Source organism: Orbicella franksi, chromosome 15 (genome assembly GCF_964199315.1).
Source record: "Orbicella franksi chromosome 15, jaOrbFran1.1, whole genome shotgun sequence".
NCBI lineage: Eukaryota > Metazoa > Cnidaria > Anthozoa > Scleractinia > Merulinidae > Orbicella > Orbicella franksi.
In genome coordinates, this window is record NC_138159.1 from 2589741 (window position 1) to 2615074 (window position 25334).

Sequence of the window (25334 nt, forward strand, 5' to 3'; positions counted from 1 at the left end):
AGGATGTTCACAGTGCAACCATAAAAGTTTTCTGGGTGTTTTAAAAAGCATTATAAGGACAATGGTTATTCCAAAAAACACCATGAACATGCCCAGAACGAACAAGGACAATGGCCCAGCCTATATTTCCAACTTTTATAAAATTTACATTTTTTTTTATTTTGTTGCATTTCGTTGTGTTTTGTTGCATTTTGTTGAGCCATGTTAGAATTTTGATATATCCAACGTGGTCTATAGCAGAAAAAGCGCCCCAGCAGAAGTATCCTAGTACTATAGTTTCGTGGCGAAGCAGAAATACCAACATTGAAGACAAAATGGAGTTCGAGTATAAACAAGTCAACGAATTATTCACAAGCTATCATCAGCTGGCGGTCACTTCAGGAGATGAGGTCTACAAACTGAACATCCTCACGATTCCAAGAACATGGCTTTACGTTACATTCACGTGGAGCAAGGCCTGGGGCCTAAAGTTCTATCAAAATGGCGTCTTAGTAGCCGAGACTGGAAGAGCTAGGAAGATTGTTACCTCGGCAACAAATCCGACGGATGGTTTGTTTATAATTGGAAACAGATTTTTATCCAGTGAGGTGAAATCTGCGGATAACTTTCAACTGCATGACTTGACTGTGTGGCCACGTATAGTCTCTCAAGCACAGATAAGGGAGCAAGTGGATACTGGTAGGTACTGGGTGAAGTTGTCAGTTTTTAAATGTCTTAAAAATATAGACAAGTTCTTGTTTGGCTCTTCTGCTGTTTGCTTTGTTTTCGGTTTTGCTGGTGTGGTGTTTTTTTTTATAAGGTAATAATCGAGGCATTTCAAAATACTGGGTTTATTTTTGGCAAGTATTTTTATTCAATTTTTGGAAGAAGGGAGAATGTTTTTCATCTGTTTGCTGTCCACTGCGTGAACCGGTGTTGTTGGGTGTGGACAAGCCCTTTCGTGTGTACGCATAAGACACATGTTGTAGGGGAGTTCGCAAGCTGGCACACACGAGGCGGACATTGGTTCATTTCTGTACAAGTTGTAGCGGAAATAGTTTGCAAGAGCCGTGCAAACGTTGCGGCATTGAGATTGAGATCATTTTGTCCCTGCTTCATGATACACGAACTCAAACCAGTTGAATTTCATGCACCATTTTGCGGGGACAAATTTTTGTCCCCCGAAACAGAACTTTTTCTCAAAAGTGGGCATGTCACACAAGGAAAAGTGTCGCTGAGACACGTCTCCGCTTCATGTCTCCACATGTAGCAAATGTTATTTGTTTTACAGTTGCTTGTCGCATGACGGACTGGTGCCTGAAGCAAAGTTCTTACGATGATTTTGATTGGTCATTCGGAAAAAGCTGTACTAATACAGAGGACACCGGTCCATGTACTGATGCAAACTTCGATAACGAAGGTGAGTTTCTCAATGCAAGGCAGGCAATATCTCTTTAGTATTTTAATGCACTATGTTAAAAATCCTGTTGCTGTGTCCCTATCGATTTTGCCAGCACTTTGTTTGTAGCGTGGCATTTATATTGAAGTTTTTGTCAAAGTCGTACCAGTAGCGTAAATCTTAGAACTGTATCTCGGTCCCTAAATACGCAGAAAGGGAACTTAGGCAATATCCAGCCATATTGACTTCACACTTGGTCGATAAGCCATATATACCTAATTGAAAACACGTTGTCAAGAAAAAGTATACATCATGGACGATACGACACATTGGTTTTCTGGGAAACTTGCAAACCAATACTAATTTGCATTCTTAAGCACCGTGCACATGCTTTAAAGCGGTTTACCATGCAGATCAACGTACATGCAGGCTGTATGACTTAATTACTACCTTAGTTATGATACTGAAGAAACTGCAGGATTGCTCGCAATGTCTGTAAATGTAAATTTTCCTTTGCTTTCTAACTTAGGCATGGGCAGTTTCCACGTTTTTCTGAACACAGTGCTCTGAATTACTGTAATCTATGATTATTTGAATGCCACGAGGAAACAAACGGTGGCCGCATTAACGGTTTTTTTTTATATACGAAAATGTATGGGCGTTTCGCTGGGGCAAAAAAGACTGGCCGTAACAACGAAGTGACCATATTAACGAGGTGACTGTAAGGCGTTGTTAATTTGTAAAACATCTTTTAACTAAACTGCTAGCAAGGTTTAATCAATCTGAAAATCTTGGCATTTGCCTGATCTATAAATAAGGAGTAATTATCAATTGCTATTTCTTCGTGTTATTCAGTCCACCGATCATTCAGTAACGCCGCTTTTAAAGGCAAAACACAACAACATCCCAGTAATGCTAACTCGTCCTCGCTGGCTGTGGATGGAGATCTCAATACGCGGAGTGAACTGGGCCCAGACAGTAACCCATGGTGGAAGGTAGACCTTGGCCGTAATGGCCTGGTGACTGGTGTAAGACTTGCGCTCAATGTGACTAGCTATGGAGGTGATCCTGGGATTGTTATAATTACGGTTGCGAACGAGACAGGAGACACTGATGAATGCGCGAGTATAGACGAAGATGTCGTATATGAATCCCTGGTTAACCATGTGGTGACATATTGCGATGTACCGTTGCTAGGGAGATATGTTCGGGTGGAGATGATTGTGGCTAACATCTGCAGCATAGCGAACTGTCAGTTTTCAATGTTCCTGTATGAGGTGGACGTTATGCTTGGTAAGGAATAAGCTTAATTGAGAAACGTTAAGACAACAAACACACGCCACACTGACTGCGGGAGTAATCCAAAACTTAATATGACTGAGGCGCGCAAACCGGGGGAGCGCAAAGGAGAAAAATGAGGGCTGAGGACAAGCCCATAAGAAATGCTGATCGACTCTCGTAGTTTTCTTCGCCCGCCTTGTTCTATATTTTTGCAGTTAACAAATCAAATGTGGTTTAGCGTTGTCTGTACTCTTATCGACAACGATATGCGTCATCACAGTGGTCAAGATGTTGTGGACAGGCGCAGCCGAGTGAGTCCACAACAAATTTTGACCGCTGGGATGACGCATATCGTTGTCGATAAGAGTACAGTCAACGCTAAACCACATGCATTCGATATGTTTTTTACCACAATATCAACGTCAAAGAAAATGTTTTTTCAGAGCGTGACCAAGAGCGTGACACATTGACGCGAGCACTCTTATCGACAACGGCAAATTAGCCAATCAGATTGCGAGATTAGTAGCAATTTTGGTAAAAATCATTGAAAATATAAGAGTCTTAGAGGGAATGTTTCTAAGGCACTAAAAAAACGTAATGTTACCTTTTTCCTCCACAAAGAAGTCCGAAATGTTACTCAATCGATTATTTCAAACTGCCATTCTTTTCTACCGTTAGAATTTGGAAAGATGACTGTGAAAGATTGTTCGATCCGTTTGATCTGGGTCCTGATTTGCAGGGCGGCAGCACAAAATTGCATTTAATTACAGAAATGTTGCAAGGGTTCGCGGTTTAAAGCATTTTTTGTCGGAGTCAGTATCAAGTTTTATATGGCTAACTCCGCGAGAGGACGGGAGTAAAATAGGCGGGAGTAAAATAAATTGTGACCCTCCTGAGTCGTGACTAATGGACTCCCATTTGCATTTTCCACAGAACAGAGCACTGGATTTTATTACATAGAAGCTTCTTCTCCTCGCGTTAAAGGCGACATAGCTCGATTGATAACGCAACATATTTTACCAAGATTCAACTGTTTGACTTTCTATTACCACATGGAAGGAGCATACATTGGCAAATTGAGTGTGTACCTCAAGAATTACAAGTCAAGTTCTAAAATTCTTCTGTGGAGGTTGTTTAGAGAACAATCAACCGAGTGGCAACGCGAAGAAATTCGCATTCATACCAATGACGCCTTTAAGGTTCGTAATGGTGTGAAAATCTGAAGTCGAGGATGTCATCATTAGAGCGGTTTTTATTCGAGTGTCGAAGAGTAATTGGCTTTGCACTTACTACTTACTGCATGATTGGCTTAAAAAACTCGCGCCAATTTTTCAGCCAATCAGAAGTAAAACCAAAATCAATCGTGACGTGTTTGCACGCGTTTTCCCGCGCTTCGCGTCAACTACGTGTAATTACTACGAGTTTTGATTGGTTCACTGTATTCTCTGTTTCCTTTGTGATTGGCTGGAGTGATTACTTTGGTTTTGGTTTCAAGACAGGCAATTGAAAACCGCTCTTTGTTAGGAGCAAATGATTTGCCAAGATTCTAAAGATGGCCTCAAAAAAGAAAAGCTCAAATATAACGTATTTTGTATTTTATTGCCTACACTTTATGGACACAGCACAGTTTTCCATTAGTTTCTTTTCAGTTCCATGACAAAGTCCTTTAATGTCTTTATTTACTTTTTCTATCAGATTATTTTTGAGGGAATCGTGAATGGAGAAAAAGGTGATATAGCCATCGATGAGGTGACATTTACAAGAAACCAAAATTGTTCCTACAATCCGGATTTTGCTCGTTCGACGTATACAGCAGGTAAACAAAAAAATTACAATATTTAGAGAAGAAACCACATCAGCCTTATCTGGTTTTCATGCAGGTCCTCTATCCTGATCAAATTAGAATTTGGACATGTTGGTTTTTGTGGAGGGAGAAAAACCGGAGAATCCGGAGAATCCGGAGAAAAACCCTCAGAGCAAGGCAAGAATCAAGAACAAATTCAATCGGCACATATGACACCGGGTCAGGCGAGCGCTCTCACCACTGCGCCATCCCTGCTCCCCTGGGACTAAAGGGGAAAGGGAAATTCATGCTCATATTGTAAAGGATAAATCGATACAGGAAACCAAACAGTGATGGGTTAATTTTGTAGAACGGACCAACGGACAAGAAACCAATACTTTTACTATTAATTTAACGGATTTTGGACGTCCCAGATTAGTTTGCATAATTCTCACTATTCAGTGCAATAGAAAATTTATATCATTAAAAAAGTAGTTATTTGACGGTAGTCAATAGGCTATATTCGTATTCTTGGTATTGGACTGGAATTAGCTTGCAGTGGAATATCATTAAGCGGAATTAACTCCCTTTTGTTCCTAGATTTTAGATCCGATATCATCGGGCACATCTCAGCATACAAAGAGCGCCTGGAGAGCTGGCTAACTTCAGTTGATTTCCAAGGCAAACTCTGGAAGCCCTGTTACAGCAGTGCAAGGGACGGTTGGGACAGAGGTGTCTTCCACGCGAATTGCGATGGAAAGGGTGCCACGCTGACAATTGCTCGCTTTAACAATACCATATTTGGAGGATTTGCAGATCATAGCTGGGGAAGTATGTCTTAGCAAATACGCATGCGTCCATCGTGTTGAGGATATAGGCATTCCCAACCGATATAATACTTAGTATGTCCTGCTTCTTTGTGCTTTGTTTACTGCAAACTTCTACCAAAATCTTCTCACTCGCCACATTGGGAATCCCGCTTCCAGCAACCCGTAGACTTTACAACCCTTTACTCTCGAGTGACGCATCCCGGCTTCCTCTCATTCCAAGTCGAATTCAGCTGCACTCAAGCCAATGTTAGTAAGCCGTTTTCCAAATATTTTGACAGTCTTAGGTAAGCATACAGTGCACGCTTACGGAACTATTGGGAAAGCTTTCCACGGGCGGACGTTATTTCGAAACACTCGTTACAAGTCGGGAGGGCGTTTTGACGGTTTTTTTTCTTGTATAGGGACGTTCGCTATTTTAGTTTGACGATAAGTCTTACATTAATTAACCTTATTTCGAGACGTGTAAGTCACTTGAAGGAGTGACAACACTTTCTTCTTGTTTCAGTTTGGCCAGCAGGCTTCAGAGTCAGTACCAAATCATTCCTCTTTCGTTTCGAGAAGAAGAAGGGCCAAAAACCTGAGGAAATAGTTCTGGGGTTGGACCAAGTTTTTAAAGGGATTCGATGGAGCAAAGAACGAGGGCCGATATTTGGGTATGATGAGCTGGTATTGTCGTCTGACATGAGACAGGCTAACACAAGGGAATTAGTTATGTACATTGACGCGTCACCTCCGACAAGTGAGAGTTATTTACTGAGAGAAAATAACGTTTCTTTGCACGCCATTGAAGTTTTGACCACTGGAGGTGAGTGGAAAATAATTAGAGCTTCTTTTTTGCAAGGAAATATTAACTGCCATTTTCTTGATATAGACTTCTTAATCGTTAGAGGTTGATCTCCACCAAATTGGAGATAATGACATTTTCCTGGGTTGGTCTGCAGCAACAACAGGGGAGATCCGTGTCAGTCGCTCAGTGTCGGTATTTTGAGTTATTTTGGCCACGCAAAATATTGCCTTTAATTAAAGGAAATCTGAAAATAGTAATTTACTAAGATAGAAAAACACCAAACAGATAATAATAAACCATAAAAGAACAAGGATGATTAAGGATGGAGAAAATTGACGCGGTTTACAAACGACTAACTTTTCAAGATGTGCGAACTGTGACGCGGCTCCTTTAAAAGTAACAACCATTCAGAGACGCTACATGGATTTCTGTAAAGCTACGTCATCAGTATGGAATTTTTGTGTCAGACGTCTCCCGTGGGGGTGGGTGAGGGTGGAAATGAGCGGGTGAAGACGAGATGTTTCATGTCATGTTTGAGTTGGAGGATTTGGATAGAAAGGTAGAAAAGCCAAATTAAAAAAAAACAAACAGAAACAAGGGTGGTTAAGATTGGAGAAGACTTAATAAAGACGGATTTCGAACGATAAACCTGGAAAGTTTGGGATGCGCCACCCGTGACATCGCTCCTTTGCCAACATAATTAACATAATTATGTCAACATCCCTTAAAAGGCTGTGTAAGTAACAAAGATGGTTAACACTGGGAAAGACTGAGACGGATTGCGAACGAGAAACCTAAAAAGTTTACAATACACCATCCGTGACATCGCTCCTTTGCCAACACAATTAACATAATTATGTCAAATCATCGCCATATATAAGTAACAAGGATGGTCAGCATTGCATAAGCTTTAAGAAGAATTACGAACGAACGATAAACCTGGAAAGTTTGGTATGTGCCATCCGTGACATGTCTCCTTTGCCAACATAATTAACATAAGCATGTAAACATCACCTAAATAACAAGGATGGCTAAGAAAAGAGAAGATTGAGACAGATTAGGAGCGATGATCTTGATCAATTTAAGTTACATTTTTCAAGACGTCTGAGTAGAATTCAACATGTCCCATCAATGCCATAATTATTTTCCCTTGTCTTTATCAGACTTGCTGTGTGGCCGTCAGTGTCCTTTGTACCAATACTGTGACGAGGTCCGTGTTTGGTGTTCATGGGACTCCGCTTTCCAGGATGCTCGCTTTTGTGACAACGGTAAGTTGAAACTACCTTATCATCCATTACTGGAATCAATCTAAAGCCTCCTACGTCCGGGGGAGGTACTCCCGTGAATTTAGGACAGGAATGAGCGGCAAAGGGCCTTAAACCCTGGCCCCGCTTAAGGAGGAAGCAAATGAAAATTGATACCCTATTTAAGGATGGAGAATCTTAATCACTCACCCTATGCCGCAGCACATACCTATATGGCCCATATGTAGGAATATCATAGCCCTCTCCCTTCCGGTTACTCAGCCATTTACGTACAGTACGAGGAAATAGAAAACTGAGCACTTGTCAAGCTGAAGTAGTGTCATTGTCTGACCAGCTTCTCCAAACTTCATAAGGAGAGTTCTAATTTAGATCTGTCATGTAGAGTGCACTATCTGCCACAAGATGATTTTGATTAGATTTTTTCGCCAAAAGACTACACAATAATTGGTTAAACGTTGTCACGCATCAGTAAAGATCGTGACAGCTTCTGGTTTTGTCGCCGGCTGCTTTACGGTAAGGTCTCTGAAAATCAGTACACCAAAATCTGGACGTTTTCACGAGTAGTGACATCGCAAGAACGTGAAAAATACAACAAATTACTGCGTAACGTTTCACGTCTCGCATTTGACAAAATTATCACATGCAGGACGTTAAGAATCGTTTTGATTCTTAAATTTGATTTTATTCCTGTCTCTAGCAAAAGAGATTCGTGGGATTTGATCAAGATTTCTTGTTGTTCTATTTTTTTGCCGCGAGACAGCTGTAGGTAACTCTTCTTCATATTGGCCACTGGACAATCATCTTAACATGGTCAACCTAAGAGGGGACATGTGGGGAACTTTTGTCGGAGCTGTAGGAACTACACAGGGGGCCAGGCTGGGAGCTGTTTACACCAGCGGGGATGCAGCAGTTATTGAACTTGGTGAAGTCAACGGCATTTGCTTCACTGAGCCTATGTCCTGTAGTAGCGGTTTTACGGTTTCCCTGTGGTTAAAGCGTAAGACGCTCTATTTCAACGAGGTCACCCAAAGACAAGTAATTCTCAGCATAGGAGACAACATCAATGGTCGGTTCACATTCAAATTATTTCAGAAGTTTGGGCAAACAGAAGAGCACCTCGCTGTTCAGATTTTGGCCTTATCAAGAAAATGTGTTCGTATCTTTTCCGTTCCAAGAAATTTGTGGTCTCAGTTTGTCTTCGTGTGGAACACAACCGACGTCAATGTTTTCAGAAATGGTATGAAGGTAGACGAATATCTTGACGGGGGATTTTGTACAAATGAACCAGACGAAGGAGCACTTCAGCTTGAGCCAGTTGTAACTCTCAAAGGTGATGCAGTATTTAACGATTTACAGATTTGGAACAGAGCCCTTACACCCAACGAGATCAGCGAAATGTTCACATGTATAAGAGGTAATACAACCCTTATATACAATTAAAAAAATAGTCGTGCGTGGATTTTTAAAACGTGTTTATTGCATGGCCTCTTAGGTCGTGTAAAATAAGTAAAAATAAATACTGTTGAAAATGCCGAATAACGCTTTTGAAATATGGAACAAAACATTCCGATCGAGATAATTTTGGCCTCGTGCATCTCTCTTGTCTTATTGAATCCAAGGACTGCAAACTTGAGAAATTGATTCGTCGCCGTTTTAGAGACACCATCGCGATTTAGAACAGAGACCGTTATATTTAGATTTTCATCAAAGAAAATAAGTCTATTAGGTTTTGACATTTAAAATCCATGCTCGCGATAGTCCTCTTTAAGACCTCAATGTCTACTTCTTCCACTGTCAAGCATTCTTTTGGGTGATTTATCTCCATTGTTCGAATTCAAAAATCCAAAAGGTCGTATTTGATGTCGTTTTGCTATTAGAATTGCTTGAACTGAACTCCCGAACTCCAGACTTTTTTTCTCACAAAAGTTAATGTCAAACTTGGAATATAATCTTTTGAAAGTTAGCAGCGAAGTTATCATCCGTCATCCGTTTGTCCCCATCTCTCCAGAGCGTTTTCCTTTCCACATTGATGTGAAAGTTAGCAGCCGAGTTTTAGGTGTGGTGTGAACGTGACAATTTTGAGCCTATTATATTCAATTCTTTCATTTTGCCTTCCGTTTTTGTGAATTTATATCGGAGAGTAGTATTATTTGCTTGGATGTATCCCAATTTTACGAGCGTAAATGTAAAAAAAAACTTTCTTTTCTCTGTAGCTCCTTCTTGGACTTGCAACATATCAGACTGGACGAAAAGCCTCAAAACGGAGGGATGGTCACGATGCTCTGGGGACAACTCGCTTTTGAACGGGTTACGAAGAGGAGAGAACGGTGGCTTGGAAGATTTTGTTGATCGATTAGAAGGGGCTTGGTGTTGTGCACCGCCGTCGCAGCACAAACACACGGGTTTGAAATGCAAGAAAAACAGATATACTGAAAACTGGTAAAGAATGTACTTTTGTCGAGCCGAAAAGTGGAAAGGGTTGTTTAATAATACATCTTGAAGTATTCACTTTCTGAGAAGGCCAATGTTAAAGATGTAGAATGAATAAACTTCAAGACCCGTCAGTAGTGATAGAAATACTTCTTACACATAGTTTACCGAGTCGTAAGGCCATTGTGAGACTAGACATCCACACTCATTCCATTCATTCATTCATTCATTCATTCATTCATTCATTCATTCATTCATTTGATCAATCCCATTCAATCATTCATTCATTCGTTCATTCCTTCGTTCGTTCGTCCATTCATTCATGGCATTCGTTCATTCGTTCAATTGCATATTCTTCCGCTCTTTTAAGACTTGTGTCCTTCGTTCATTAGCTCTTTCATCCATTCGTTCGTGTTTTCTGTTACTTCGTCTTTTCGTTCAAGCTTCAATTTGTTCATTTGACGTTCATTTTCTTGTACTTTTTAAAGGAATGGCAAGCATGGCTATTTGCAATGCTACGATGGGAAATTCATTCGTGGTATCTACCGCACTGCTGACTCTCCAGCCTTCTTCAGCATCTTGAAAAATGTGGAGTGTTGCAAGCCTACCAGTCACTCGTCTTCCTATGGAACCTGCTATTACTACTATGTACCTTCCTTCGATAAGCCAGGCCTTCTAAAGTGTGATGATTACTACTTTTTAATCCAAATACGTGTAACCCACTGCAGACAACTGTACTGCATCGATCGGTTGAGATGCTGCAAAATGGAAACGGGTATATCTTATGACTGGATTGACTGACTGAATGACTGACTGATCATGGCTGACTTATTTTGGTCCGACTGCCCACCTGCCCGCTTGACTGACAGACAAACTTACTATAAATAAATGAAAACGCGTTCTCAAGTCGAAGTACTCAGAAAATAAATTTTGTAAGTTTTCCAACGGGAGTTGAACCCATGAACTTCCAGAATACCGGTTGGACGCTCTAACCACTGAGCTATGGAGGACTCATGGCGAGCAAGATTGTAACTAGGTTCTTAGGTGTGCGACCTTGCTCGCCATGAGCCCTCCATAGCTCAGTGGTTAGAGCGTCCAACCGGTTTTCTGGAAGTTCATGGGTTCGACTCCCGTTGGGAAACTCAGAAAATTTATTTTCCGAGTACTTCGACTTGAGAATGCTTCTTCATTTATTTCACTTTATCCAAGTCGCTATTTCACTTATCATAGACTTACTACAACTGACTATAACTGACCTACCTGCCTGACTCACTGACTGACTATATAGTTAGCTGACGGACTGACCGCCTTACTGACTGACTGACTGCCTCACTGACTGACTTGCTGACTGATTTACTAAATGACAGGTTGCCGACTGGTTGCCGACTGGTTGCCTGACTGAGTGACTGGCGGACTGGCGGACTGACGGACTGACGGACTGACGAACTGACGGAATGACTGACGGACTGACCGACTGACTGACGGACCGGCTCACTAACGGACTAACTGTCTGATTGACTAACTCGCAGAATGACTGACTGACTCAGTGATTGACTGGCCTGCTTGTTAGCTGACTGACTGACTAACTTACTTACTGCCTGCTTGACTGGTTGACTTACTAACTGACTGACCGACGGACTGACTGACTGAAAAACAGAACAAAGATGGTTAAGGCAGGAACGATTTAACAAAACGGAACACGAACGACGAACTATGTTTGGAAAGACCGAGGTAATAATGAGGTACAGCTAACATCACGTGTTCTCTTTTATCATCTGTCTTTCAGATGAACGAGATGATCAGGGGCTTGACATTCGTTTGGAAGCTAAACTGTTGGATGAAGTGTGGAATCCTAATCTCACCGATTCGCTGCATTATTCATTCCAAAATCTGCGCGACAAAATAGAACGTGAGGTGAGTTTCTGATTCTACATGCTTGTCAACATTTTTTCAAAAGTTTCTGGTATGTTTAGGGTTTTTTGAAGAAAAAAAACGAAGTTGCGACTCAGCTATTTACATATAGTTTGTTCTAAAGGGATTCCTCTTTGCAGTACCAGTTTCGCAGTCTGCCGTTTTTCATTGAATGGAGAATTCAAGGAACTTATATTCCTCAAACAAAAAAACATTAACATATATCATGACAACAGCGTAGTGGCCCAACGAGGAACTTAGCCTTTCTTATGCTTATTTAAAGATATAAATCACAACGTTTAAATCGATCTTAAAGTGGCTTTTTGTAAACGAGAAAACATTCTTGCCGAAGCTTAAACACAATTCTGTTTCCTAGCTGGCTTTTTAGCATTTCGTCCAAACGGTAGCTGTTTCTAGTACTTTGACACCATGACACATTTGTTTGCACAAAGTTCTCCGCGCCGGGACTTTTTAAACCAATAGGTGGTTTGCAACCATTCCTTAGGGATTCAAATAACAAAGACCCTGCATGGCGGCCATGTTGGATGACAGGAACAATAAAGCTATTAAGAATTTCTTTAGTTAATGGTCATCCAACATGGTAGCGGTGACGTCAGTTGCAAACGATTTATATGGTGTTTTTCCATGCGTAATCTGCTAGTTCTTCAAACGCTGTAACCATTCACTTGAACACACCTTGATGTTATTCTTAGATCTGGGATGTTTACCACGACGCTAAAAAGGCCCGTTATGTCAAAACCATAGTAACACATAAGTTTCGGTAAGTATTTGGTAATGTGAAGCCTCACCTACGAGTTTGGTAGCCATGTCGCGTCTTCATAGCTTAGCCACCACGCCAAAACAAGACAAACACCCAGTTGCTAATGTGTACAAAATGGAGTTTTATACCGTGGCATAGAAAATACAGCCAATCAGAATACAGGGAAGCTGTTGTATATCTGACGATATTCATATCCAACCTTCCCATCATGCTACACGCATATGTTGCTGTGCTTGTGTTGTTCACTGTATTTTCTATGGCATGGTATCAAATAGTTATTCAATGCTCTTTCGTGGTATACGGTGGAATATCTCACTTGCCGACTTGTATTTTCTTGGTTTACGCACTCGCCTAAGGCTCGTGTGGATACCTAGAAGATTGAAGTGATTCGCAGGAAATTCCATGGTATACCACGAGAGCTAGAGCGTTACATAACTAGTATGCTAGTATGTATACCCCAACTAAGAGAACTCGAACGCTGACTGGCTATCTAGTCTCGGTGAGGCATTCGCGCGATTTTTGCCCAACATTGTTTGTTGACAAGAGTGTCAGTATATGAAGATACTTTCAAGTTCGCGTTAAAACATGAACTTGTCTTTAAATACCTTTCGCAGTGGTGTTCATACGAAGAAAATAGGCTACGCAATTTAAGGAAAATTTAATAACAAAATTTAATTCCATCAAAAACCGTTTTTCTACCTACTGCTGAGCGTTTCGTCCGCGTATACGTAGTCTAATTATTGCTAATCACATCTCTTCTAAATTTCAGGCCCGGGTGTGTCATCGCCTTTTTCAGCGTAATTTTCGAACTTCCTTACTACGAAATAATTACGCCTCTTATTGAAGATATAAACCAAACAGTCGCTCCAAATCAAAAGAATTTCCTAGGTGACATGGCCATTCAACTGTTGAATGTTGAAGCGGTCAATGGTAAGTTTTGAATCTCAGTAAACAGTACTCAGAATGTGTGAGCGTTATGCAGAACTCAAACAAATTGGGTAGATTTTACATGGATGGATTTATAAACGAATCAAGTAAATAACAAAATTTGGTTCAACAACAAGTGATATAAAACTTAATGTACTTTTGGCTTATAGGTAAAAAAAGGCAAAGTCTGTATACGAGCCAAGTGGCCTATGAGGCCGGAGCTTATCCCGGTTTCTGTAGCATGAAGTGACTAAGAGTATTTTTACTCTCCCCTGGATGGGACGCTAGCCCATCGCAGGGTTACCTCCAGCATTACGTTCGCCGGTACCTATTTTACTCCTGGGTGGAGAGAGGCACTGTGAGAGTTAAGTGTCTTGCCCAACAACACAACACAGTGTCCCCGGCCAGGGTTCGAACCCGGACCGCTCGATCCGAAGACGAGCGCACAGCGCCTCACACAAATTTTGGCTTATACACGCAGACACATGTTAGCAAAGTATCCCTATAAAGTACTTAAACTGTTTCCTTTTACCTCAACAATATCTGCTTGACTGGCCTGCATACGAACCAAGTGGCCCACCAGGCCAGCGATTATCTCCAGTTTCTGTAGCGTGAAGCGACTAGGAGTATTTCTACTCCCCTCTGGATGGGTTGCTAGTTCATCGCGGCTGCTTGAATAAATTTGAAACATTAGCTTAAAAAAGTCAAAAAAACAGTAGTCCAGATTCTTAATGGTCTTTCTTCATATGTAACTTTGACTCCTGTAGACCATGAAACATTTGCTTTTCTTAATTCTTTTGTCGCAGTTTATGGAAGATCTTTAAACCTCACAGTCACCGCAAATAGTGGTTTAAACTTACGTCTCAGCTGGGAGTTTGCCGAGGACAATCCAAATTTTGGGTCCTTTCAGGGATATCAAGTTTTGTACAGTAGAGGCAATGATATTACAGAGGATTTCTTGCTGGCAATGGAAATAAATGATAATATAACTCAAGCTTGGTTTGTAGGAGAAGCTTGCGAGTTTTATAGCTTTAAAGTTCGTCCGTATTCTCTGGAAGGATATGGTAAACCGAGTGAGGTGGTTAACGTGGTTACTGCTTGTGAAGGTAAATAAACCATATTCGTATTCTCAGTAAAGGACTGGAACTAGCTTACAACTGAGGCTAATGTGAACAGTCTCTTTTGAATGGTATCCCCCGCATCAGCAACCATTGCAAGCCAGTTCCACTCCAATATTAAGAATACAAATATGGCCTATTGCATATTTCTTTTTTTCCCTGTAATCAATTGAAATCAACGTAAAACGTATTGCTTAAAGCTTAAGATTTCTTCCACTCTTCATAGATGTGATCTTTTACCTTCGGCAGTTTTTCATAATATTTTGTTGGTACCCAGACACAATGTAGAATCAAAGTAACTTGCTTTTCTCTTGATGCACAGTCCCTGCTTGAGAAATGTCTAACATTTGACCGCAAACTCCCCTTGCATACGGCTGGCGCGCCGGAAATTTGAATTGACCAATCAGGATTCAGCAGGCGGGAAAAACCTTTTACAACCATGTGGGGACACTACACTCTAATATCGAACCCAGATCTTCCGCAGTCAAGCGGAAAAAGAGCGAGATCTGGGTACGAAATTAACTAAACTTGTCACTGTAGACTACGTTTTCAGTATGGAATAAAAACTGAAATAGTAATAAATTTCCCCGCTTTCGGCGAATCACACTGAAGTAACGGTCTCAGTCAAATAATAATGTGGTGTTCTTTATTGTTCAGTTGTTAGCGATGTAAGTGTAGTTGACAAAACCTTCTCAAGCATATCTATTCAGTGGGTCCCCGTGAGAGGCAGTCTTGTCACTGGTTACACTGTGGCCTATGAGATGGTCAGCGGGGGTCCGACCTGGAGCGTGAAATTGCAGCGAAACGCCTCACGGGTGGATCTTGTCAATCTTCGTGGAATGACAGCTTACAGCATTAAACTGGGTTTGCTTGCGTTTGATAATGAAATTCTTTGGAGTGAAGAAATGTTGTGTTCAACGCCACTAGGAGGTGAGTAAAATACAGTGTCAGTCGGACCTGTGCAGTTTCCTTTAGTCTAAGTAGGACAGAAAAATTTTAATAAACACCGGCCAGAGTCACAACTCAAGATTTTTGACTGACCTCTGATAATGATTATCAGGTCCTACCCAGCTTAACACTTAGTCTTCTTAACACTGGGCAGCTTCGCCGTTGTCCTTTCGTTATTATTCAGTAGTGTTTTAGCCATAGCCTGCTTGAGCTGTTTGTTTGGAGAGTCTAAAACGGCCACGCAGAAACTGGCGCGAGCACGTACAACCACCTACGCGAACTTACTTCTTACTTTTCTTTCCCAGCTCCCAGCGTTCCACTTGAAAACGTCACAGCATACAACCTTAGTTCCACTTCCGTTAACGTCACGTGGTTTCCTCCTCCAAGACACTTGGTCAATGGGATACTCCAAAGTTATCGAGTGTTCTATCGCGAGGTCTCTGCCAAACATTCGCCTTCGATGGAAATCGCTGTTGGAAATACGTCGTTATCTGTGGTGATTTCCGCTTTAAAGAAATTTACAGTTTACTCTGTCTGGGTAAAAGCGGTTACAAGAGCAGCGGGTCCCAGCTCTACGGCTCTGAATGTTTCTACTGACGAAGACGGTGAGGCTGGTATTTTGTAATACTTCTTTTCCAGAGTAAAAATGCAAAATTAAAAAGAAAATCTTCGCAATTTCGTGATTATTTGATGCAAACATAACTTGATTGTCATTTATTTCTGGCATAAATGGGTAACAGTCGATGGGCTTAAATTCTTATATATCGACTACAAGATAAATTAACGAGCTGCTTAGCTGGTTTATCGTCTTGTGTTTTTTTAATTGATAATCATGTCTCCTGTTATATTTAATTGACCGTTCAATTTTGTCGGGAAATTTAGACAATTCTAAGCGTTGTTGCTGACCAAAAATAATTCACCTCTTCGACATTTTATAGTTCCCAGCTTCCCTCCTACGGACCTGAGCGCTTTCAACGTAAGCTCTACCATTATCAGGGTTATTTGGCAACCTATACCCGCTGACCACATTCATGGTGTGCTCTTGGGTTATCACGTGGAGTATCACAGAATTGGTAGAGAAAAGAGAAGTGTTACCATGATGACCGCTAACGCCAGTTCTTTGTCAGTTGACATAGTGGAGTTGGATAAGTTTTCTGAGTACAGGATAATGGTCAGCGGATTTACCAGTAAAGGTGACGGGAACCAATCAGAAATCACGTGCTGGACTGACGAGGATAGTAAGTGCTGAGCTCAGGTTCTTGAGAGCATCTTGAAAAATTTCGCCTAAATTTTTCAAGTTCGTTCTTCGTAACCCGTCTCAATCTTCCCCAATCTTAGCTATCCTTGTTACTTTCACGTACAAATCAGAAAAATGTTTTCAACCTTATCTAGTACTTTCTTATATTTTTTTATTTTATAATTAGTTCCAGACAGCCCGCCAACTGGCATCACTGTACGTAGTGACAACAGCACGGTTCTAGATGTTCTCTGGAACCCAGTACTTCAAGAGAACCAAAACGGTGTAATTCTTGGTTACCACATCTTGTTGTCCGATGCCTGGGGCGAATCTTTAAGAAACGTGACTTTTCAAAATTCCAGGCAGACATATTACCAGTTCCAGGGCCTAGAGGCATGGACCAACTACTCGGTGAAAGTAAGCGCTTTCACGTCCAGGGGGAATGGGCCTTACAGTGCCAGTCTTCTCGCAAACACTGAGGAAGATGGTATGTTGAATAACATTGTTTTGTGAACGACAGAGTTATTTTTTTTAACGTTTGTATCGCCATTCAAATGACTACCTGTTCTTAAGAAGATCTTTGCGGTACAAACTCATTCTTGGTTCCAAGGCCCATCTTGCCTTTTAGCCGGCGAGGCCTACAAGGTGGTGGACGAGAAAGGCTTCATTAAGCTTTGTTATTAAACGTTAAGTTCGTACCGTTGTGGTTTTTTTCAGCCCCTCTTGTTGCTCCAAGTAACGTAACTGGACACAACACAAGCTTCACCTCTATTCATGTTACCTGGCAACCAGTTTCCCCTGACGACGTAAACATCCGGGGCATTCATCGTGGATACAGTATCTACTACGTTCCACGTGACACTCATCGGCCGTCAATGTTAATGAATGTCACTGTGGATGTCCTTACCACGCATGTGCAGCTGATAAATCTGTACAAGTTCACAAATTACGACATACACGTGACTGTGCGAACGAGATGGGATGGACCGAAAAGTGCAACAATTACTGTTTCCACTGACGAGGGAAGTAAGTTGTTAGGTTGTGCAGAATTACACGTTAGAAATACAATGCATTTGGGGTGAGGTAATTGCAAATAACAAAATTGTTGACGTAAACACGCATTGCTTGCCTGCATTCAAGCCACACCCAGCCACACCGTTGGTTTCTGCCCTGATTTCTGTAACAGAAAGCAGCTAGAGACATTGTGAAATCCCCCTGGCAAGATGGGCTGCTGCTAGATTCATCGTAGGTTACTCCTAGAGTCTTATCAGATTGCCCTGATAGCTTGCAGGTAAACTGTTATACCGACTGGACAGGGGTAATAGTTGTAAGAGTCAAATGATTTGCCCAAGAACGTAACAGAATGACCGAGGTCATGGGTCGAACCTGGACCGCTCGATCAGGAGTTCACAGCGTAAAACTGGAAACCATTAAACCGAAGCGCCTTCCACGCACAGTTTGTATCACTGCTACTATTGACTAATATAACTGACTAATGTTTTGAAACTGTTGTGATTTTCAGTTCCAGATCTCCCTCCGTCTGGTATAACCGCCACAACACTGGGCATGACCGGGATCACAATACGCTGGCGCCCAGTACCACTCGGTTATCGTGGTGGTATTATAACAGGTTACAGGATCACTTATAACTCCAGTAACTCTACTTCACGTTGGATAAACACCTCACGTGACGCTTTATACGTCACGTTGACGTCGCTCACAAAGTTTACCTTCTATGACGTGTACGTTCAAGCTCACACCATAAAAGGGAATGGACCAGCTCATTATTTGAAGAGTGCAACCGACATGGGAGGTGAGGTGGATGACGTAATAGAATTTTTAGCCATAATCTAGTAATGTGGTCTTGAGTCTTACTAACGGAAACATTTTGAATAAGATGGCTTTCTTTATTTCTCACCCAGTTCCTAATGAGGGGCCGCCTGGACTAACAGCCGAAAACTGGGGCACCACTCATTCAGTCGTTATCAAATGGCAGTCGCTACCGCCTTCCAATGAGTATGGTATTCTGGCTGGGTACCGAGTCCGTTATCGCCTTACAGCGATTGGAGAAGAGAGTGTTACGGGCTATTCTGAGGAGGAGCGGGTGATGAGTCCAGTAACCAATCAGGTTTTACTAGAAAATCTGGTTATGTATGGTACCTACAGCGTGTGGGTGTCTGCTTTCACCATCAAAGGTGACGGGCCCGCTAGCTTCACTTATGCAGGTCAGCAGAATTTTTATTTTTATTTATTGGGCAGAGCTTTCTTACTTAAAGCTGTGTCACAAATGCCATTTGAGTCCTTCGTACACAATTCTCCTCGGTCTCCGCCAGTACTTGCCATTAACCTTTTAATTATAGCCTGTATCGCAGCTGAAAGAAATTTTGTTTATTGTGAATTAGAAATGTGATCTTTTCGCACTTTTCAGCTCCAGTTGTTTTTCTCCACTCAAAAGATAAGCGTTCCCGCAGACAAAAATATGATATGGCATGATACTTCAGTTTCGGAGCACTTTTACCGCATCTTGCTCTATGACAACACCACCGGAACCTTCAGGAGAGATCTTTTACGAGGTTTTCCTAAAAGACACTTCCACGCTCTTTATATACTCATACCATTTTTAGCGGATCCTGTTTATTTTCGATTACTTTCTAACTCATATTTCTTTTTTGGTTTTATTTCAAAGAAACTTGTCGTTGTGACAAACACCTTAAAACAAACTGGCGCCGCTTAGCACCATACGTAAGCAATATAACTAGCACGGACGCACCCCACCCCGGTGGAATCCTACCTGGTATCATACAAGACATGGCTTTCACGTGTTGTCAAACTTGCACGAGTCATGGGCAGTCACTGGTCGATTTCAGTCTCGATGGCAACGGAGAAGCTTCAGAGAAACCTACTGACTCAGCTCTGAGGGGGGAAATTTCACATCAGACCCAGTTCAGTTTTCCTGTGCCTGGTTTCAGTGAACAAGAGAAATATGGTATAGATCTTGGTTACTGGCCGATGGTCCAGACACCAGGTGTAGCTTACGTTGTGAACACTGGCGTGGGGACTTCACCGTCGGATGCTCTAAGTAACTCCTTGCTAAGCTGCTGGCCGGCAGTGTTGCTGGTGTTTGTGATGTCCTTGCTAGCGGGATTTGTTATGTGGATTTTGGTAAGTTACATCTGTCCTACAGCAGATATATGATTCTGGAATTTCGCAGGAACCCTTAGAGGACCCGCTTAGTAAGTTTAGTTACAATGGCGCGCGAGAGGGACTTTGAAATGGTCGAACAACCAGTTCAGTATAGTGTCACCTATAACTTGTCTTTTTCAGGAGTGTGGGGACAATCAAAGCCAGTTTCCACTTTCTATAACGCGGGGGCCTGGAGAAGGATTCTGGTGGGCGTTTGTCACCATGACAACAGTTGGGTAAGTCATCCATCTTTGGCAAAATTATGGGCTGCAAAAACTGTTAAGTAATTTGTTCTTTAAAATATTAATCCTGCAAATTGGTGTAATATATCGATTATGGTTCGTATGACCATGATACGGACAACGAAATCATCATAAACAACAGAAATTCGATGAAACTAAAAATTGCCGATTTATTTAAACTCAAGAGGAAACAGGACGTCTTTAATAATAAGCTGAAAGGACCAATCCACTCAAGTGACCTTTAAAACAATAGAATTAAAGAGTTTTACTAGAAAATTGCAATAAAATGTTTGTCTTCTTTTGTCTTCTTTTGCCTTCTTTACTACAACTGACAGTCTATAAACAGTACTGTAGGTCACAAGATTTATTTTGTTTCATCAACCGAAGGGGAAGGTGAAGAGGCAAGTAGAGTTTATATCTAGACTAAGAGGAACTGTTCAGGTTATGGGTTCTTGTAACGTTAATCTCTCTGCAGGTATGGTGATAAGTTCGCCACATCTCCCATGGCTCGTGTATTGACGGTTGTCTGGATGCTGTCAGGCCTGGTTACTCAGGGTTTGTTTGTTGCCGCAGTAACAATGTCTCTCGTTTCCCAGTCTCTTGATGTGGATTTCAAGCTGTACGGTAACAAGGTAACACAGTTGTCCAAATTCTGCTTGTAAAGGCAATCATTGCGTCATTCGTCACAAATGGAAATCAGAGGTTCTAGACGTTTTTTGTGGCTACTGTCTTAGATTTTCTTGCCAACTTTGTCCGTTTGGCTCTTCTCGATGCTGTTTACAAATATGAAAGCTAAAGGCAGAGAGCCTGGAGGGCGACATGAGAGGTCTAGGGACGAGATTGCTATGGCCAAACGAAACAATAGATAAATAACACAAACAATACCCTTAGCCCGAAGAAAAAAAAAATATGCAGATTAATAAAAACGAATCAAAGGTTTTTAAAAGGTGCAGATCAACGTACTGGCTGACATGATTTAACATTCTGTTCCCAAACGTAAGCTGATGTAAATGAGGGTCGCATGGCCAAACAAGGATAACATTTTTCTTTAAATCATTGTGTTAAAATTGGAGCACGTGGATGAAAGATACTTCAAAACGATCGAGATATAATACAATCAAAGGAATTGTATATTTGCTGATAACTGCATGAGTTCAATATTTTAGTCATTAGCTATAGTGTAAAATGCAATCTTATCTCCTGATTTGTAGGGTTATGGCAATGTAATTCACTGTTTCTCTTTACAGATTGCTGCTATTCAGGATTCGTTTGAATATCGCTTTGGACTGAGACGGAACGCTCAACTTAATCCTGGTAAGTTTAAATTCCTGAGAGGTTAATTATTTCCAGTACTTGAAAGTCTTCGAATAACTGGAGAGCGTTAATTTGCTTGTTTTCAACTTCTTAAATTTGAGTTGAAGGACGGTGTTGTACTTCACATTTAATTGTTACATGGCTTGCGTTTGTAGCTGTGTTATAACGCGCCCTCTGATTGGCTTATTCTAGGGCATTATTCGATTAGGGGCGTGCAAAAACAAAGCAAAAGGTAATTAAAGAAGAGTTATTGCTTTTTTCCCCTAAAAATTGTAGTGACTGAAAACGGCGAGTGACGAGGAACACTCTGAGAATGGACTCTAATAGCCTGACGAGCTACAATTTAATTCCAGGAGAACAGCGACCCGTGAAGATCTCACTCTCTGTTAATAAGTAGTTATTACTTTTCCTGACTTTTAGGATTGGCAACCTCGTTCCCAGGTCTCTCATCTTACCCCTGGGAACGAGGTTGTAGGATTGGAAGCTTTCAAGATGGATCGTTTTTAACTTGTCATAACCAAAATGAACAAACGAACAATCAAATAAAGGTATTGAACGTTATTTAACAACCAGCGCTCAAACGGCCAGAATTTTTAATCTTTTTTTGTTCTTTTACTTTCAGGCGGATCGTACACAAGTTATGATGAAATCTCCGCGGCCTTAGTGAACGGGGAAGTGAGCGGAGCATTGATAGATACTTACGTGTTAGGAAGCAGGAAAGATTTATTTGAAAATCCTTCTCTTCGGCTCATGAAGATCTACGACTATTCTACGGCTTATGGAGTGGTGTTAGGAGGTGAAGCGAGAAAACTGAGGCAGTGCTTCCGAAGATACGTGCAAAGTAACAAGGAGAGAATATTTCAGACTATACAGGAACAGGTTGAATTTGTGGAGGTGAGAAAAAAATATAATTAAATTGTGATAGTGTTGCGTTCATATTATTTAAGCGTAGTTAGGTAATTCAGACACAAGGAAAGCCACAGCTTGGCAATATTTGTCCCTGTACTAACGGCACTGTGTATAATAGTTTCAAGTTTTGGGAGTTATCTCGTGCCTCTGTTTCAAAACGAGTCTTATGTTTCATTTGCATGAAAATGAGCTTGTAGGCGGAACACATTTTCACATGAATGGTCATGAATCGTTCCGCCCGAAGACCCGTCTCGCAACAAATGATACAGAAGCACAAGGTCACTCGCAAAAATTTTATGGCTTATTGAAAAGGGATTTGCCGAAAAGATCGCTTGTAGTCCAGCTTGCTTAAAGAGTTATGATAATGATGCAAAAAATATTTGAAGAATTTTATCCTTCTCTATATACTTATTGATCGGCTTTCATACTTAGGAGTCTAGAATACCTCTTGCTGTGGAGAGATCAGCTGGATTGTTTGACAGCGAAAGTACAATGTTTGAAACAAGCGTTCTGCTGTCGTCTGGTTTGCTGATAGTGTTTCTCACTGCAGGAGCGGTGTGGGAGTTAACGAAACGATTAAAAATACGGCGAAGGGTGGTAACAGAAAGTAAGTAAAGCCAAAAAGCTTGAAAATACTTGTTCTAGTCTTGTATTTGCTAAGCTTCATGATTGGTAAGAAAACTCGTGCGATTTTGTATTAGCTAATCAGGATGAAGCTACTCTTTCAGTTTTAGCCAATCAGATGTAAAACCTACACAATCATTATATTAGATTGCTCGGCACTGAGTTCTAGTTTTCAACTGGTTTGTTGTTTCAGTCATTATCTCGACATTCCAATCTGTCAACTCCCTTTACCAAAAGTGTAAAATCTCGATTATACTAACGGAAGTAATCAGAAATTTTCAACAATTTGTCAAAATGGTGCCAAAATAATTGAAAACTTTGACGAGTCGCAACGGTGGATTGCTTAATCAATACGAATTCAAGGAAAATTTCGTTAAACCAGGGCCATAGCAAGGGGCAATGTTCACAGTTACTGTTCTATTCCTCAAGGTATTTAGCAGTGTTTTACTTTCTCTCCGCTTCAAAAGAGAAACAACAAAAACGTAAAAAAAGTGCCTTGGTTTGTCTCATACTGAATTCGCCCTGTACACAACACTAAAGAAGCGCGTTATGTGGCGATCGGCTACACTAGACCGGCTGCATTATATGGAGGTCGCTGTCTTGCGCTGACCCTTTTTATCGTTTTTTTCCGATTAGGAGACCGCTTAAAGTTGTTAAGGGAAAACACAAGAAACGAGGTGCACAAGACTATGGAAGAATTTACAGCTAGAATAAAAACGTTAGCGGAGGAGTTAAAAGCCAAACAGTCGAAAGAGAGGTCTCGTCTCCTCAAGAAACTAAAGTCGACATCTCTTAAAGGAATGAAGTACTCGACAGCAAGGCTTTCGATGGAAGCAGTATTAACAGAAGTTGACTGTTAGGTTGTACAAACGCAATTTGTCTTTTTTTTTGCGCAAAACAACAAGCTGAAGTCTGTCTATCGAGAGAAGAAAGCACTGAACAGTCTAAAGGCGAGTGGGGTGGGAGGTGAACGTCTGGGGAAGAAAGGATAGAGGGACTCGAAGATAAATAGACTGAGGTACGAAGGAAGCCATACTTTACGTTTTGAATAAGCATCTAAAATGTTCATTTGACTAATATAAAATTGTCAAATACAAGAAGTGGTAGGGAGCAACCGCGAACAAAAATCCTGTCGGTATTTATAAGTTGGATCATATTGCTGAACTTAACTTGATTCAATCAGTCCCGTTATTACTCAACAGCATGACTCACCTCACAAAATAACAACCCTCCCATAGACTATATCGTCGAGTACCTGACCCTTCTATTCACCTCCTGAAAAGAACATGCAGAATACGTATATCATGCATACAGCCAGGAACAGTAAAATACAGTGGATTCAGTTTAATTGCCGCAGCATTGTTCCTGAGAAAGACTCACTCATACTTGTCATACAAGAGCCTAAACTCGTCCTGTGATATTAAAAACATGTCTTAAACCATAATTCTATTCGCGTTGTGTATTTTGTAAAAACCGCTTTACCTTCGTTGAGCCTCTCTGGAGGAGCCTCTCTACGTCCAAGCGTGCAGAGAGGTAACAGGGGTTCTTGGGTAACCCTGATCCTTACCATCATGCCCTCAGACCCTTACCGTAGAAGCAATCTTTTTAATGCAGAGGTCCACACGAGAACAGACGACGCAAGAAACAAGACTTACCAGTTAAGTTGCCGGATCTCTTTCTGTAGGATGTTCGCACCAAACGTCAGAAGAAATGTAAAATCAAATTGAATGCAAGACTGGGTACCACGGCGGAAGGGCTGGTAAATTGAGGCCAATAAATCGTAGGTATGCGCTCTCGCGCGCGCGGGCCCGGGGTTCGCCGATCACACGATCTTCTCATGAAAACTTGTATGATGGTTATACAATCTACTGGTCCGTTTCTCTTTCTTTGTCGCCTCCCTGTTTGGTTCAAATTTAAGGGTATAGCTCTTTTGAGAAAGGTCTTACACAAGTGTAAACTGTGTTTGCGACAAAGACAAACGGTAGAGAAAGCAGAAGTTTAGCGTTACTTGATCGAAGTTCACGGCTTGTAGGTTCTACCGTCCTAGCGCTCAATACAAAATTAAAAGGCATCGAATGCCTATCAAACCCGTTAAAGAACAGCCACTTCCAACTGAGGTAATATTTTTCTGCACAGTATCGCGTACTCATTTACGCTCCTGAAGGAAATCTTCTAGTCTGCGAGAGCATCTGGTATTTTCGGCTCTTGTTTCACATGTGTTTCACGTGTTTTTTTGTCTCAGCGCATGAAACAAGAACGGAAAAAACGGATCCTTTCGCAGGCTAGAAATCTTCCGTCCAAACAAATAAATTAGCTATGAGACTATGCACGCATTGCGTATCAATGTCCAATTCTTATGGTTCGAAATCGCGTAAAGGAGTTTGTA

The 25334-nt window shown here is 41.3% G+C and overlaps 3 protein-coding genes across 3 annotated transcripts; all 3 read left to right on the plus strand.

Annotated features, from left to right (window-relative positions):
* Positions 1 to 314: 314 nt before the first annotated feature.
* Positions 315 to 17758, plus strand: LOC145470493 (uncharacterized). The gene is made up of 20 exons (XM_081454308.1): positions 315 to 678; positions 1271 to 1399; positions 2234 to 2671; positions 3593 to 3858; positions 4355 to 4475; positions 5043 to 5273; positions 5778 to 6077; positions 7223 to 7327; positions 8091 to 8738; positions 9538 to 9763; positions 10243 to 10529; positions 11541 to 11668; positions 12379 to 12446; positions 13216 to 13376; positions 14180 to 14479; positions 15149 to 15421; positions 15745 to 16044; positions 16378 to 16677; positions 16864 to 17163; positions 17394 to 17758. The coding sequence occupies exons 1-20, from the start codon at positions 315 to 317 to the stop codon at positions 17756 to 17758; spliced, it is 5310 nt and encodes a 1769-aa protein (XP_081310434.1).
* A 281-nt stretch (positions 17759 to 18039) lies between these two features.
* On the plus strand, positions 18040 to 19169 carry LOC145470494 (receptor-type tyrosine-protein phosphatase F-like). Its single transcript, XM_081454309.1, has 4 exons — positions 18040 to 18055; positions 18199 to 18489; positions 18599 to 18901; positions 19105 to 19169. The coding sequence occupies exons 1-4, from the start codon at positions 18040 to 18042 to the stop codon at positions 19167 to 19169; spliced, it is 675 nt and encodes a 224-aa protein (XP_081310435.1).
* Positions 19170 to 19447: 278 nt separating this feature from the next.
* On the plus strand, positions 19448 to 20173 carry LOC145469077 (uncharacterized). Its single transcript, XM_081452734.1, has 2 exons — positions 19448 to 19838; positions 20001 to 20173. The coding sequence occupies exons 1-2, from the start codon at positions 19485 to 19487 to the stop codon at positions 20097 to 20099; spliced, it is 453 nt and encodes a 150-aa protein (XP_081308860.1). The 5' UTR covers positions 19448 to 19484; the 3' UTR covers positions 20100 to 20173.
* Positions 20174 to 25334: the final 5161 nt, after the last annotated feature.

Bases quoted from the DNA above. Each gene is read 5' to 3' on its own strand.
- LOC145470493 (XM_081454308.1), top strand. From the start codon at position 315: ATGGAGTTCGAGTATAAACAAGTCAACGAATTATTCACAAGCTATCAT. The intron at 6,078-7,222 runs GTGAGTGGAAAA...TGTCTTTATCAG, and splicing joins TGAAGTTTTGACCACTGGAG to ACTTGCTGTGTGGCCGTCAG. The intron at 15,422-15,744 runs GTGAGTAAAATA...TTTCTTTCCCAG, and splicing joins GTGTTCAACGCCACTAGGAG to CTCCCAGCGTTCCACTTGAA.
- LOC145470494 (XM_081454309.1), top strand. The intron at 18,490-18,598 runs GTGAGGTGGATG...TTTCTCACCCAG, and splicing joins GAGTGCAACCGACATGGGAG to TTCCTAATGAGGGGCCGCCT. The intron at 18,902-19,104 runs GTCAGCAGAATT...CGCACTTTTCAG, and splicing joins CGCTAGCTTCACTTATGCAG to CTCCAGTTGTTTTTCTCCAC.
- LOC145469077 (XM_081452734.1), top strand. From the start codon at position 19,485: ATGGCTTTCACGTGTTGTCAAACTTGCACGAGTCATGGGCAGTCACTG. The intron at 19,839-20,000 runs GTAAGTTACATC...TGTCTTTTTCAG, and splicing joins GATTTGTTATGTGGATTTTG to GAGTGTGGGGACAATCAAAG.